At 41.5% G+C, this 15,958-nt stretch overlaps 2 protein-coding genes across 3 annotated transcripts; one reads left to right on the top strand and one right to left on the bottom strand.

Moving 5' to 3' along the window:
* The first annotated feature begins 760 nt into the window (after positions 1-760).
* LOC115142030 (amine sulfotransferase-like) lies at positions 761-5,675 on the top strand. The gene is made up of 4 exons (XM_065028014.1): positions 761-1,203; positions 2,390-2,551; positions 4,958-5,166; positions 5,495-5,675. Exons 1-4 carry the CDS (start codon positions 1,176-1,178, stop codon positions 5,627-5,629), a joined length of 534 nt encoding a protein of 177 aa, XP_064884086.1. The 5' UTR covers positions 761-1,175; the 3' UTR covers positions 5,630-5,675.
* Positions 5,676-5,987: 312 nt separating this feature from the next.
* LOC115140916 (RWD domain-containing protein 1-like) lies at positions 5,988-15,675 on the bottom strand. 2 transcript variants are annotated; one of them, XM_029679373.2, is made up of 6 exons: positions 15,494-15,674; positions 15,006-15,071; positions 14,688-14,818; positions 10,627-10,909; positions 7,418-7,480; positions 5,988-7,276 (listed from the first exon to the last, which is right to left on the bottom strand). In XM_029679373.2, the coding sequence occupies exons 1-6, from the start codon at positions 15,564-15,566 to the stop codon at positions 7,164-7,166; spliced, it is 729 nt and encodes a 242-aa protein (XP_029535233.1). In that variant the 5' UTR covers positions 15,567-15,674; the 3' UTR covers positions 5,988-7,163. The 2 variants fall into 2 exon arrangements, with proteins under 2 accessions (XP_029535233.1, XP_029535234.1); XM_029679374.2 differs by lacking the exon at positions 15,006-15,071 and having other exon boundaries at positions 15,494-15,675.
* Between the last annotated feature and the right edge of the window lie 283 nt (positions 15,676-15,958).

Genomic DNA, 15,958 nt, shown 5'->3' with positions numbered 1-15,958 from the left:
AATTGTTCAGTCTGATCACTACTATGTGCCCTGTCTCTGGCCAGGGTGAAGGAAGCAGTAACTTGGTCTATTTATAGCCAATTTGTTTGTGAGAAAATGTGAATTGGATGAAATTTGGTTTATATTCAAACTTTGACTGACTCGACTAAATAGAATTTTTCAATCCAAAATGATTAACTAGAATTAATCAATAAAGACAATAGCTAACAGGCTGAGTTAGCTGAGATTTTTAATTAGGCCTAGAGTTGCATAGGGCGGACAATATGACGCAACAAACCCGCATACAGAATGCTTTGTCCAATCATGTTGCTTTTCTCTGCTTTCTGTGTAAACAACCCAAGTCCTAATATAATTCATATGTAAATTACAAGGTTGCTGCAGTTTGACAGTGTTTTCATCTTCCCCAGGGACATTAGTTTGTTTAAACCGTGGGCCCTGATTAGAACAACTCTGGTCCCAACATAGCCCATTTTAAACCTTAATACAACAGATTGATCACGGCATACCGTATAAGGTCCTGAGTTTTACCTGGTTAGGTTACCAGAACAGGAAAGACTACAGCCCCATAATACATTTTCAACACATCACTCTAGTACGTGTGGTGCCACCTCTGATGCACAGGGTGGAAAGTGTGTGTGTGAGAGTGAGTGCACCAAATGTTGACAAAACAAAAATTAATTTGGCCTCAAAAACGTTTCTCAATTAATTTTCTCAGTAAAACAAACTAATTAAGAATACCGGATTTCCTCTAATCAAAATCGTTTCCCGTTTTTCGTCGGTCATGGGGGATGTAAAATATGGCACATTGCATGGAGTCTGTAACGCTGTGTTTAAAAAGCGCAAATTAATCTGAGGTGCGACCGCGCAGAAAACAAACCCTACTGCTGCGTGCGCGAACGCGCTTAAATTGTATAGGCGGTCAGTAATTCCTCGAGCACGACACGAATAAAAAACCCAGCTGAAACGTGTGTTTGTCTTCCGCGTCTTCTATTTGGGACAGTAGGTGATATTCGGTTGCGCATTGGACACAGGGTGAATTTTACTTCGCTCTGCCCGCCATCCATCATAAAACCGTATTTTTAAGAATAGTTGTGAATTGACTGCAAAAAACTACATTGGGCCAGGGATTTCATAGTAGCCAACACCGACTGTGGATTTTGTCACATTGGCATACAATGACAACTTCCATCCGTACAAAGACAGGTAGGGAATACTGCGCGCTCTGCAGTGCGTGGAGTTATAGTTGGGAGTTCAAATGGGTTGCTATATTGCCTATTGCAGAATACAGTGCCTACCCATGTATTGCCATTTTATCATGTTAATTGAATGTTAAACCAGAATCTGAGTAGCATAGTTAGAAACAAGTAATTACTTTGTTTTCTCTGTGTGATACATAGGTGCGTAATTGTGTTATTGAGTGAGATGTTTGCATGTCTGAAGTGTACATTACTGTCCACAGGCATATATATATATATATATATATATATATTATGCACTGTTGCATGCAAGATCTGTCTCACCCTGTAAGCGATAGAAAGGATTACATAGGACCATGAATGGTGACCAAGGCTTGAGCTTGATGGACACAAATTAGGCAACTTTTTTAAAACCTGTGATTCAGACCAGCCTGTGAACAGAACAACATGCTCTCTGCCCCTCTATGATTTACAGCTAGAACTGCATTGTTGCACAGCAAACTCACCATTTATCTTGACTGAAATATTTGCTAGTCCTTCATAGGAAGACTTTTTTTCTGTACCCAGGTTTTGTTTATAGGTACTTGAATGTTATTAAATGTCTCCTGTTGTTAAAGGGGCAATCTGGGATTGTTACATACATTTTATGACTTTTGAGTTAATGGCATGTAGCCATTGCTGCTTCATGAAGAATATAACTTGTAAATGCCTCATGAGTTTAGGTCAACTGTTTTACCCCACCTGAACCCAGAATAGTGTTATTTGTTTATGAAACCTATATGGTTTCATAACTATCATTTTGATATCATTAATGGTCAGTCCTTGCATCCATGGCTCTGTTTATGTTTACATTTCTCCAACCACAACCCTCCGCTGTGTACCAGTTGTTTTTCCAATCCCAGATTTCCCCTTTAAACATTTCCACTTGGCTTCCTCCTGGCTCCCTGTGATCTGATAGCTATATATACATTTGTTTGGAATAACAGCCTTATTTACTGGGCCTTTGGGGTGTTTATTTCAGATTTTTGTCTAATCAAGCACAGCGTTTCAACTCTAGATGAGTAGGACTTCGGCCTCGTGCCTTCTCACACGGCTGGAGGTGTATGGTTATTCCCTGTTGTGTGTTAATGCTTACATACATAGATCCAGATTGCTTGAATGAGTGGGCCTTTGACTATGTCTTGTCTTCTCAGATCCTTTGGATTCCACTGATCCCCAGGTTCTGGACTATATGCTGGTTCCTCACCGGAACTTCAACCTGATCAATGGGGTCCACTCTCCCGACGAGGTCGACCAAATCCAGAACTGGGAGATCCGAGACTCAGACATATTCGCCGTCACTTATCCCAAGTCAGGTGAATACTGGAGACAGCATGGATGTACTTACCTAGAATACCCAGTTGATTACAGCTTTTAAAACATTCCTGCATACCTCTTTTTATCTCTATAAGGTCCTCTTACACAGTTTCAGCTCAACTGAGTAGATCTCGTTCAGCAAGTTTACTTTGCTTATCTGTTAATGGGCTCTGTTCTCGACCTGTATCAGTCCAGCAGCCCAGATAAGTGAAAGAAATGTCCTAGTTGTTTTAAACTGGTATTTTTGCTAATCTCCCTGCGCAGAATCTTGCCCGCATCCTTACATTAGGTGGAATGCTGCCATGCCCTGTTATTCTCCCTTGGCTGAAAACAATGGTTTAAACCAGGCTAGATTAAAGTGTAACAGACCGATGTCCCATAAGCATCGTATCAGAGCAGGAGTAGCACAGTGACGGTAGGCAGGACAATGTCCACATTCAAATACACTATATATACAGAGTATGTGGACACCCTTCAAATGAGTGGATTTGGCTATTTCAGCCACACCAGTTGCTGACAGGTGTATAAAATCAAACACAGCCATGCAACCGTCATAGACAAACATTGGCAGTAGAATGGCTTTACTCAGGAGCTCAGTGACTTTCAACGTGGCACCATCATAGGATGCCACCTTTCCAACAAGTCAGGTCGTCAAATTTCTGCCATGCGAGAGTTTCCCCGGGCAACTGTAAGTGCTGTTATTGTGAAGTGGAAACGTCTCAGCTGCGAAGTAGTAGGCCACACAAGCTCACAGAACGGGACCGCCGAGTGCTGAAGCACGTAGCGTATTAAAAATCGTCTGTCCTCGGTTGAAACATTCACTACCGAGTCCCACACTGCCTCTGGAAGCAACATCAGCACAAAAACTGTTCGTCGGGAGCAACATGAAATGGGTTTTCATGGCCGAGTAGTTGCGCATGGTGATCTTAGACTTGTGTGCAATGCCAAGCGTGGGCTGGAGTGGTGTAAAGCTCACCACCATTGGACTCTGGATTAGTGGAAACACCTTCTCTGGAGTTATGAATCACACTTCACCATCTGGCAGTCCGACGGACGAATCTGGGTTTGGTGGATCCCAGGAGACCGCCACCTGACCCAATGGATAGTGCCAACTGTAAAGTTTGGTGGAGGAGGAATAATGGTATTGGGCTGTTTTTCATAGTTCGGGCCAGGCTCCTTAGTTCCAGTGGAAGGAAATCTTAACCCTACAGCGTACAATAACCTAGTAGATGATTCTATGCTTCCAACTTTGTGGCAACAGTTTGGGGAAGGCTGTTAGTGGAATTTCTAAATTCCTGTATGTTTTATAGCCAAAACTAAATTCGCACTCATTTCTAATTCATTAATGATTTGTAAGTTCATTAATTATGCATGAAGTAGATTGAGACCAGTCTTAAAAGCCAAGGTAACAGCGTTTAATTCCAGAGAGTACTAAACGCATACACATATTTCCACAGGTTATAAACTGAAAATGACGTCAGCGTTTTCTAAACGTTCTATTTCACAAGTAGAGGGGCCCTCTAGCTCTCGAGCCTTCGCGTTATCAGCACGATGTCGAGGTCAGTCAGTATAAATCAGCATTCTTAGACAGTCTGGAGATGGGCCGTTTCTGCCACCTGGAGATTGTACAAATGTATGAACTAAGGAACAGACCTTTATTGTTACTAAACTCCTGACTACATTATATACAATTGGGAAAGGGAGCAAGAGAGAAAATTCACATGTACAGTACATTATAGCATTTTGGACTAGTCAGTTCTGATTGGAATGTATACATAATTAGTCATTTCAACCATAATTTCCTCTAACAAAGGCCCTCTCCTGTTTCAGCATGACAATGCCCTGTGCACAAAGCAAGGTCCATACAGAATGGTTTGACGAGATCGGTGTGGAAGAACTTGACTGGCCTTCACAGAACCCTGACCTCAACCCCAACGAACACCTTTGGGATGAATTGGAATGCCGACTGCGAGCCAGGCCTAATTGGCAAACATCAGTGCCCAACCTCACTAAGGCTCTTCTGGCTGAATGAATGCAAGTCCCCGCAGCAATGTTCCAACATCTAGTGGAACGTCTTCCCAGAAGAGTGGAGGCTGTTATAGCAGCAAAGGGGGGACCAACTCCAAATGAATGCCCATTTTGGATTGAGATGTTCGACGAGCAGGTGTCCACATACTTGTTAGTGTAAAATCCCTGAGAAACAAAAGTTCACTACATTTTCCCCAATAAAAATAACCCCTGAATTGTCAGTTAAACTGCGTGGGTGTTATCAAATCAAGATAGTGAGGTGAAAGGGCCAAGCTATCCAGTAATGTACATTGTATGGTAGGACTGACATTGAAGTTTAAATTGAATTGAAATGACCTCTGGGTGACCTGTAGTGTCCACTCTGCTGTGATTGACAGGGACGATCTGGATGCAGCAGATTCTGACTCTGATAGAAGCCAAAGGTGACGTCACTCCAAACACAGAGCATCTCAACACGCAGCGCGTCCCATGGATCGAGCTGATTGGCAGTGAGAAGGAGTTTAACGCCACCCCTTCCCCCAGGCTACAGGTCACCCACCTGCAGTACAAGTTCATGCCTCTCGCCATCAGACAAAAGAGGGGAAAGGTCAGTGGAATGCAAGGCTCATTTTGGTAACACTTGGGTATTATTCTGTGGTATTAGCACTTCATAATTAGCACTTTTTAATGCCTTATAAGGCTTTTAATATTTTATATATCTCTGTGTATCAAAATACTCTAAATGGTCGGTATACATGCTGATTATAAGTCTTAGAATGCATAGTACCTGCAGGCTTTAAGTGTTACCCGAAGTCTATTTTCACTATTTGTCATTACCTTCAGGATTACTTTCATTAAATTATTACTACTGATATTGATGGATCGTTTTTTTATAGTCAATCTATTGATGTGCAGTATGATCTTGCTTCCCTAAGGTGATCTATGTGGCCAGAAACCCTAAGGATGTTCTCGTGTCCTATTACCACTTCCACAAATATGCAGCCACGCTGGAGACACCGAAGGACTTCAATGATTTCTTTGAGAAATTCATGGAAGGGAAAGGTAAGTAGAATGTGTGCCTTTGGTCCTGTTAAGGACTATGAATATCGTACATGATGTGCAAAGCCAAGTATTTTTTTCTATGGGGAGTTGGCACTAGCCAACAATGCGTTACGCTTACAGTTAAGTCAGTTAATTGTGATTATTTTGAAATGAATGATGTCGAAAGCCTTCTATACACTTTCATCTGTAGTATCCTGACTGATTTTCTTATGAACTGTAACTCAGTAAAATCTTTGAAATTGTTGCATGTTGCATTTATATTTTGGTTCAGTGTAGTAGCCATCAATCCAAAATGTATATTAAATTATCTATTTTACAGAGGGAAAAATAGTTTTGCAAGTGTACAGTAACTTCATGCGCTGTACCCACAGTTTGTTGGTTTTTAATGTGTATAAAAAACATTCATAAAGTTAAGAATTGAAATATTTTTAAAAGCAATTGTCTTGACTCATTTTAGCTATATGGTGATAGAATAAACAGTGAATTCAACCAGTGTCTTTTGAAGGTTATGTTCCGTAACAAAATGTGCTGCTGCCCTCTGTGGGTCAGTCAGGGTTTCTACAACTGCCTTGTGAATTCCAAGCCGGCAAGCACTTATTCTCCATTTTTCCACATTCAGATTATCTAGATGGCAATGTAAAGTCCTTATTCCCCACATCCAAGAAAAGTACTTAACACAAAATTCACAAATGCTAGTTATGGATCTTTCATTCACATTGAAAGCAAGTCTAAGAAGCAGTAGATCTGTTCTATGTGAGCTATTTCTATGCTACCAGTTTATCTTTTGTTTTGTACACCAGCTTCAAACAGCTGACAAGATTTTTGTTTATGGAAAAAACATTTCACAGAGGTTTAGATGGTACAATGATTCTCTACTATACTTGTTTTGTCAAACTGAAATTAATCAAACTAGAATATTTGTGACCAGGAAATGGTGAAGAGATTTCTGCATAGTGCATCTTTAATGGCATCCGGGTATAAATCAACTCATTGACAAGGGTGTATAAATGCCTTGAGGTGATTCTGTGTTTACAGTCAACTGAAGTTATAGTTCACGTTTAGAACAAATGTGGGTGTTATTGGTTGTCTTCTCTGTGCTTGGTCAGATACGGTGACTCCCCTTCCTGTGATCATCCCCTCCTGTTAGTATCGGTTGCGTTCAAAGTCGTAAATACTACAGTCGTGCTACACATCTCAGAAGAATTCTATATCTCATTGATGTCATTCCTGAGATGCAAAACACTTCCCCAGGCATTGGGGGATCTGAATCTGTGCTGCACAACATGACTGCAATAAAGATGATCTGGGACCGGACCTGGTTTCAAATACTATTTCAAATCATTTCAAATGCTTTCTTCTGGGCTTGATTGAGTTTGCCAGGCGCAATGGAACCAATAAAATAGTCAAGACACTGCAATCCCCATTCATCTGGCACCCCAGGCAGGCTAGAGCAAATGCTCAAAGTATTTTAAAGATTATAAATAGTATTTGAAAACATGTCTGCCTGGAACATGCCCATGGCATCTTTCTCTTCTTCCTAGTTCAGTCCTCATCACTGCCCAGTGCCAGAGGGTCAAAGTCAGGGTCGTCTTCATCCAGGTCAAGTTCCTCAAGGTCCTGGAAGAGGGACTCGTCCACTTCAACACTGTTTCCAGCTGAACGGGAGGGAAGCGCAAAGTCATTATACAACCTTTTACAGATCCCCCTCGCTAATCACCATACTTCTCTTACCTCAGACATACTGAGGCAAACGCGCGCACACACACACTACAGTTGTATAACTCTGCTATACTTACAATCTTCCAGGAACTGTATATCTGATGTGTCAAGATTGTGATCGGTCTCAAATAGCTTTTTTCCTGGTAGAGAAAAAAAAGTGTTAATCATGTACAAATGCCAAGACGCTCACCAACCATTGAGAACCTTGTCTCAAATGGTGGACTGGACCTCACTTTACATGCACTGACAGCTACATTGGTATGTGTTCATATAAAGTAGATGTCGACCGATTAATTAGGGCCGATTTCAAGTTTTCATATCAATCGGAAATCGGTATTTTTTTATACCTTTATTTAACTAGGCAAGTCAATTAACACATTCTTATCTTCAATGACTGCCTAGGAACGGTGGGTTAACTGCCTTGTTCAGGGGCAGAACGACAGATTTCCACCTTGTCAGCTCGGGGACCCAATCTTGCAACCTTACACTTAACTCGTCCAACGCAATAACGACCTGCCTCTCTCTCGTTGCACTCCACAAGGAGACTGCCTGTTACGCGAATGCCGTAAACAAAGTTAAGTTGCTAGCTAACATTAAACTTATCTTATAAAAAACAATCAATCATAATCACTAGTTAACTACACATGGTTGATGATATTACTAGATATTATCTAGCGTGTCCTGCGTTGCATATAATCTGACTGAGCATACAAGTATCTGACTGAGCGGTGGTAGGCAGAAGCAGGCGTGTAAACATTCATTCAAACAGCATTTTCGTGCGTTTTGCCAGCAGCTCTTCGTTGTGCGTCAAGCATTGCGCTGTTTATGACTTCAAGCCTATCAACTCCCGAGATGAGGCGGGTGTAACCAATGTGAAAAGGCTTGCTAGTTAGCGCGTGCTAATAGCGTTTCAAACGTCACTCGCTCTGAGCCTTGGAGTGGTTGTTTCCCTTGCTCTGCATGGGTAACGCTGCTTCGAGGGTGGCTGTTGTCGTTGTGTTCCTGGTTCGAGCCCAGGGAAAAGCGAGGAGAGGGAAGGAAGCTATACTGTTACACTGGCAATAAAGTGCCTATAAGAACATCCAATAGTCAAAGGTTGATGAAATAATGGTATAGAGGGAAATAGTCCTATAATAACTACAACCTAAAACTTATTACCTGAGAATATTGAAGACTCATGTTAAAAGGAACCACCACCTTTCATATGTTCTCATGTTCTGAGCAAGGAACTTAAACGTTATCTTTCTTACATGGCACATATTGGACTTTTACTTTCTTCTCCAACACTTTGTTTTTGCATTATTTAAACCAAATTGAACATGTTTCATTATTTATTGATGTATAAAAATAAGGTAATAAGTGTTAAATCAGTATTGTTGTAATTGTCATTATTACAAATAAATCAATAAAAAATCTTTTAAAAATCGTCCAATTAAATCGGTAGCGGCTTTTTTGGTCGTCCAATAATCGGTATCAGCGTTGAAAAAAATCATAAAATCGGTCGACCTCTAATATAAAGTCATTCTGGGCAAACTCCCTCTACCTCTAGCCTGTTCTTCTTCACCACTAGCAGTTACAGACATGGTCTTCAATATGGTTGCTACTTAAAGTCCCCAGGGCCATTACCAAGTTAGGACTACCTTTTCCTACTGTGCACTAGAGACATGTAATTAACTAACTATCTATGTTCAGGAGGAGTGTAAATGTTTCCTGTAGGCCGGATCGTGATGTGCTGATTGTATGTTTTACATTTTGTAATGTTGTATTGACTGCTGCTGCTTTCTTGACCAGGTCTCCCTGTTAAAAGAGACTCAATGGACTTCTCTTGGTTAAATAAAAGAAATGCAGAAACTTGAAGCACTTGGGTTCATGTTTTGACTGTACATGATGGCGGAGATGTAGCATCCAGATTAGGGTTTAATATTTCCCAGGTATTTTCCAAATGTTCCATCCTGAGAATAAATCATTTCTCTACCGGTAACCAGGTATTTCCCGCCAAAACTGGAAGTGCCATTCAAAAGCATATAAATAGGCCTGTCTGGATTTGATTGAAAATTCAAGCCTGATGAGCCATACATTGAAATACATTGTAGGCCGCATGTGCTGCTCAGTAAAAGTTACAAGTATAGGCTAGCGAATTTGATCGAAATATAATAGGGTCTGTTTGTATAATTAGTAGGCTGACGCATATATACACCTTTCATAATATTTCCCCAAATGTTATTAGCCTACTTCTTGTTGATTCCATCCTTCCTCACTTTCAACAGTTAAAGTTGGCATTATCTTCATTCTAAAGACATCCTTGAATAATACAGGACTAGAATTAGATGTAGAAGGCTTTCACTTCACAAAGACTGAATGGTTATTGGTCTGAACAAATAACTGCTATAGCCTACAGGCATCGCACATTGACTATTATTTCAAACTACCCGTGAGTTTTATTGGCTGCTGCATTCAACTTTCAGTAAACAAGAGCTTGCGTCTCCGAATAGTCTATTGGTATAAGAAATGCTACGAAAAATCATGTCCAGCAAGCTAATCCAGTCCTGCTTTTCCTGCATGGGAAAGGAGATGGGCCAGCGGCACACTGATGAGTGCTGATTGCGCAAGAGACCGAGGCTATAAGTTAGAAGATTATTATGCATAACCCATCATTAATTAGCTAAATATAAGGCTAATACGGAATTGAATTTATTACCTGAAAGAGGTAGGCTAGGACATCTAGAACAGGATTATCTATTTTGGATGCAATTTGAATGAGGTTGATGGAGAGAGAGACTGACAAAGTGCACGGATTTAAAGCAATGATTTTCAAGATAGCTGCTGTTTTAAAACAGCCTGAAAAAAAAAATAGGCCAGATGGAGATGGGTAAATTAGACATGTATTTGGTCTTTATATTACTGAAGCATAGACTATGCAAATGTACCTGTCACTAGAAGAAAAGTTACCATGAAATGATAGGTCTACATGCATTGTGAACTGTACTCCATACTAAAATGGGCAGTCTGTCCCCACCCTGAGCACGGATGATTTATCATACAGAGGCCGTAGAGAAGCCACATTTAGACATTGCATATAATTTAACAGTTCCATTTCAAGCCAAGCTGCTCGTATAAATAATTGAATATATTTATCAGTGTCTCGCAGTTATTTATCCTGGGAAAAGGGAGTGATTTTGGGCTGTAAATCCCAGTAAATCTCCGTAACCAGGTTCCCGCCATTCAACCCTAATCCAGATGGCTCTTGGCTGGGGATGAATAGGGGTTTGGGGGGGTAGACACATACCTGTGAGTTTGATCTTTCCAGCCTGCTGTTGTTCCTCCTCTTTCTGCCGTTTCCTCCTCAACTCAGCCATCTCCAGCTCAAACTTGGCTTTCCATGACAGGAAGTTCTCGATGGTGACCACTGTTCCTTGGAAGAGCACCTTCTCAGCCTCCTCCGCTGCCTCCTCTTTTCGCCTCTTCTCTTCCTCTCTTCTGTTTTTTATCTCGTCGACTAATTCGTTCAGTTTGTCCTGAACTGCTGTAACTAGGGTGAATATCATCACCATTCCAAGGTTTTCCTCAGCCTAGAAAAATTAAAAACACAGATGTACGGGTTGTCATTGCCGAGTAAGGCTGAATAGACAGGCGGAGAGAGACTGACGGACAAACATACATACAGAGCTGCAGTAAGGCGAGAATGATGAATCAGACCGTGAGTGAGTGAGTAGGGCTGTTAGCCAGTGATTGTAAAGCAAATAACTGCCGGTCTCGCGTAAATTGACCGTTAATTAACAAACATTTAGCATCTCCCGCCTTACCACGCATAGCCTACAAGCAAATGACGCAGACCCTTGAAATATCTACATTTGAAAAATGGCTATGCCATATGGCTGTGGGCTACACTAGTTCATTTAGCATTTGCTTAGAATTGCGTGGCATTATTTTAAAATATGAAGAATACAATTGAACAAAGCTGAATAAAATAGAAAGGGTATTTTCTCCAAACTATTTGAGGGAATGTGCACATGCGGCTATTCTGTGTTGAGGGGTTAACAAAGGAACAGGTCCTCCTATATGTTGAATTTAGGGTTATTTATGTAACTTTAGTTGTGATATGTTTAGATTTTTTAATACATTCTAAGGCTGCATGATGCGACTAAAGATGACTTGAAAAAAGTTGCATTAAAGGCATGAGCTCTGCTTTGTTTTTTGTGCAGGCTGTACACACTTCATCAGTCTCTTTCACAATTTGCCTTGAATTTCCCAGCTGCATCCCCTTTGTGTGGCCATAATGATGCCCCTAAAGAAAGTCCATGTCTTCTGTGACCTCCACATGTCTGGTTCATCCCTGGGAGAAATGTCCAAACGCCTGAAGGTACCACGTTCACCTGTACAAACAATGGTACGCAAGTATAAACACCATGGGACCACGCAGCCGTCATACCGCTCAGGAAGGAGACGCGTTCTGTCTCCTAGAGATGAACGTATTTTGGTGCGAAAAGTGCAAATCAATCCCAGAACAGCAGCAAAGGACCTTGTGAAGATGCTGGGGAAAAGAGGTACAAAAGTATCTATATCCACAGTAAAACCAGTCCTATATCGACATAAGCTGCAAGGCCGCTCAGCAAGGAAGAAGCCACTGCTCCAAACCTGCCATAAAAATGCCAGACTATGGTTTGCAACTGCATATGGAGATAAAGATCGAACTTTTTGGAGAAATGTCCTCTGGTCTGATGAAACAAAAATAGAACTGTTTGGCCATAATGACCATCGCTATGTTTGGAGGAAAAAGGGGGAGGCGTGCAAGCCAAAGAACAACATCCCAACCGTGAAGCACAGGGGTGGCAGCATCATGTTGTGAGGTTGCTTTGCTGCAGGAGGGACTGGTGCACTTCGCAAATAAATGGCATCATGAGGAAATAAAATGATGTGGATATATTGAAGCAACATGTCAAGACATCAGTCAGGAAGTTAAAGCTTGGTCACAAATGGGTCTTCCAAATGGACAATGACTCCAAGCATACTTCCAAGCATACTTCCAAAGTTGTGGCAAAATGGCTTAAGGACAACAAAGTCATGGTATTGGAGTGGTCATCACAAAGCCCTGACCTCAACCCTATAGAAAATGTGTGGGCAGAACTGAAAAGGTGTGTGCTAGCAAGGAGGCCTGACTCTGTCAGGAGGAATGGGCCAGAATTCACCCAACTTATTGTCGGAAGCTTGTGGAAGGCCACCCGAAACGTTTGACCCAAGTAAAACAATTCAAAAGGCAATGCTACCAAATACTAATTGAGTGTATGTAAACTTCTGACCCACTGGGAATGTGATGAAAGAAATAAAAGCTGAAATAAATCACTACTATTATTCTGACATTTCACATTCTTGAAATAAAGTGGTGATCCTAACTGACCTAAGACAGGGAATTTTTACTATGATTGAATGTCAGGAATTGTGAAAAACTGAGTTTAAATCTATTTGGCTAAGGTGTATGTAAACTTCCGACTTCAACTGTACATACGGTCACTGTGGGGACGCCGTCGTCGATGCACTTATTGATGAAGCGGTTGACTGAGGTGGTATACTCCTCAATGCCATTTGATGAATCCCGGAACATATTCCAGTCTGTGCTAGCAAAACAGTCCCGTAGCATAGCATCCGCGTCATCTGACCACTTCCGTATTGCGCGCGTCACTGCTACTTCCTGCATTGCTTGTAAGCAGGATTCCGGAGGATATAATTATGGTCAGATTTGCCAAATGGAGGGTGGGGGAGAGCTTTGTATGCATCTCTGTGTGTGGAGTAAAGGTGGTCTAGAGGTTTTTTTCCCCCCTCTAGTTGCACATGTGACATGCTGGTAAATATTTGGCAAAACTTATTTAAAATTTGCCTGCATTAAAGTCCCCGAACACTAGGAGCGCCACTTCTGGGTGAGCATTTTCTTGTTTGCTTATGGCCTTAGAGTTGGTTGAGTGCGGTCTTAATGCCAGCATCGGTCTGTGGTGGCAAATTGACAGCTACGAATAATATAGATGCACTCTTACAATACACTATTGGTAGATATGATAAGTTGTAGACCACACTAAGGTGCAATTCCTCGATAAGGTGCAATACTTCAGTATTAGACATCGCCCACCAGCTATAATTGACAAAAAGACACACCCCCACGCCTCGTCTTACCAGACGTAGCTTCTTTGTTCTGCCGGTGCATTGAAACTCCCTCCAGTTCTATATTACCCGTGTCGTCGTTCAGCCATGAGTGAAACATAAGATATTACAGTTCTTAATGTCCCGTTGGTAGGACAATCATAAGTAATTAATTTTATTTTCCAATGATTGCATGTTAGCAAGTAGAATTGATGGCAGTGGGAGATCACTTGCTCGCTTTCGGATTCTTAAAAGGCAGCCTGATCTGCGTTCTCTTTTCCTCCTTTTCTTCACTCAAATGACGGGGATCTGGGCCTGTTCCCGAGGGAGCAGTGTATCTTTCTCGTCGAACTCGTTAAAGGAAAAAGCTTCTTCCAATTCGTGGTGAGTAATACCAGTTCTCATGTCCAGAAGTTATTTTCGGTCATAAGAGATGGTAGCAGCAACATTATGTACAAAATAAGTTGAAAAAATAAAAAGTTTTTAAAAATAAATAAAAAAAATGGCACAATTGGTTACGGCATGTAAAACGACAGCCATCCTCTTCGGCGCCATCTTACCACATCATTCACAAGTGATAGGCTAATATTCTCACCCATCACAATATTCTTGATGTAATTTAGTCTTTACATATAGTAAATAATATGTGTGAAATTTGTTTTGAAATTGACCATTATGCATGCACCTGTCTTGAAACAGGGGCAGCGGGGGAAAAAAAAAATCATCTTTGCCACTTAAATAGCGAATGGAAGGACCCTATTCCCGTGGTTCATTTTCATGCCAGCCAGGTAGGCTATACTCCTGTTTTAAAGAGAAGCAATGTGCTTAATATTAGGAAGATGGAGAAATAAATATAGTAGGTCTAGTCTATAGAAAGCTGATGGGATCCTCCTCTATTTATTAGAGGCCATTACTCTGTTTTTTCACGCAATTGCATAGCCTATAGAAATTTTGCACTCATCAGCTCTCATTAAGTGTTTGATTTGATTTCCAATTACATTTGCGTTGATGTCAGTGATTTGAGGGACAATAGAGTGCGGAGTACCAGGCAGTTAGCAAGTTTGGTAGGCTACTAATGACCATGAGCAGCATCAGAGCTTGGAGAAGTCTAATTACAGTGACTAAACTGTCACATGGAATTTGACTGCCATCATGACTCGGTAATACAGTCACCGTAACAGCCCTATGAGTGAGTGTGTGCACATGCGTGTAACAGACCTGCTGCTGCAGTAAAGTGAGGATGCCCTCTGCGTCTGAATCCTCCAGGTTCTCCTGGGAGTATATCTCCCACAGCGGCACCTCATCGGGATACTTCTCCACATAGGTGAACTGTAGAGTCACTTCAATCGCTACAATAACACAGAGGCATTAGGTTAACAAATAAACAAACAATAAATGTAGTAGAACCCTAGCCTGGTCCCAGATCCATAAGTGCTTTAGCCAACTCGACTGACGAGTCATGTCATATGGGGCCAGGTTAGTGTAGCTGAACAGATCTAAACAAGACTCGGGCAAGAGAGTGATAGGTTAGGTTACTTTCATCGTTTTCCCCTGCGTCCGATGTCACAGTGATGGTGAAGCTGGTGGGCACCTCTGATAGCACTACAGGAGGGCCAAAACAAATATGAAAGTCAGCAGAGCAGTCACATCATTGTTATGCAAATTAATAAAAATCAAAACGTTGCTCTAAAATAATTTCGCTATTGAAAAGTGGAAGATGTTGACTATGATCAACTCACCTGCTGGAGAGCCTGACTAACTGTATGGCACTGTAAGTGCAGTTGAGTTTGTTTAGCTAGCTAAAGAGGACAGTGGCACTGACTAACTTTGAGTGTGTGGTGATCGAGGGCGTTTCATTATGTGATCGTTAGCTAAAACAATTTATCCTAGATATTGAGGGTTGTTGGCTTGCTAACTAGTTAGCCAGCTAAATTGGCACCACACTGCTAACCTGCGTTAGCCAGCTGGCTAGCTAGCGTTTGCCAGCTTGGAAACCAACCGAGACAGACTCGTAGAAAACTAACCTGTAAACGAGTCCGGGTAAATTGACTCTATAGCTTCCAGCTCGTTTCGCTGCTCCTCAGCGTAATCTGTCATTTTATTCTACTATGATCCATCAATGAGCTAGCAAAGTTAACCAACCGGGCACAGACGTGTGCGTTCTCAAAGAAGGGCCCACCAAAGACTTTTATATAACCAAGATAAACCTTAGCTTGTCATTTCCAATGGGAACAAAATAGTAATAGTGGGCAGAACAAGCAAGGAGGTGAGCAGAGCCAAGCAAGCGCTAGCGCTATCCTATTGGCGCGTTCTAGTTTATATTTAGCATATTTCCGTTAGGGAACGCCTACCCTGTGAAGTGCTCGTGTGCAATAACTCAATTCGACTTTGCACTCCTAAACAGCGTGATTTTGTAAAACGTTTGCAAATGGCGGAGTCTACAAGACTTAGTCTGTTCTGTTCATAATATATTCTAGTTTTGGGAACAG

The sequence above is a fragment of the Oncorhynchus nerka genome, linkage group LG14 (genome assembly GCF_034236695.1).
Source record: "Oncorhynchus nerka isolate Pitt River linkage group LG14, Oner_Uvic_2.0, whole genome shotgun sequence".
NCBI classification, from domain to species: domain Eukaryota; kingdom Metazoa; phylum Chordata; class Actinopteri; order Salmoniformes; family Salmonidae; genus Oncorhynchus; species Oncorhynchus nerka.
Note: the sequence above shows the minus strand (reverse complement) of the source record. Positions and strands in the feature narration are given on the sequence as shown.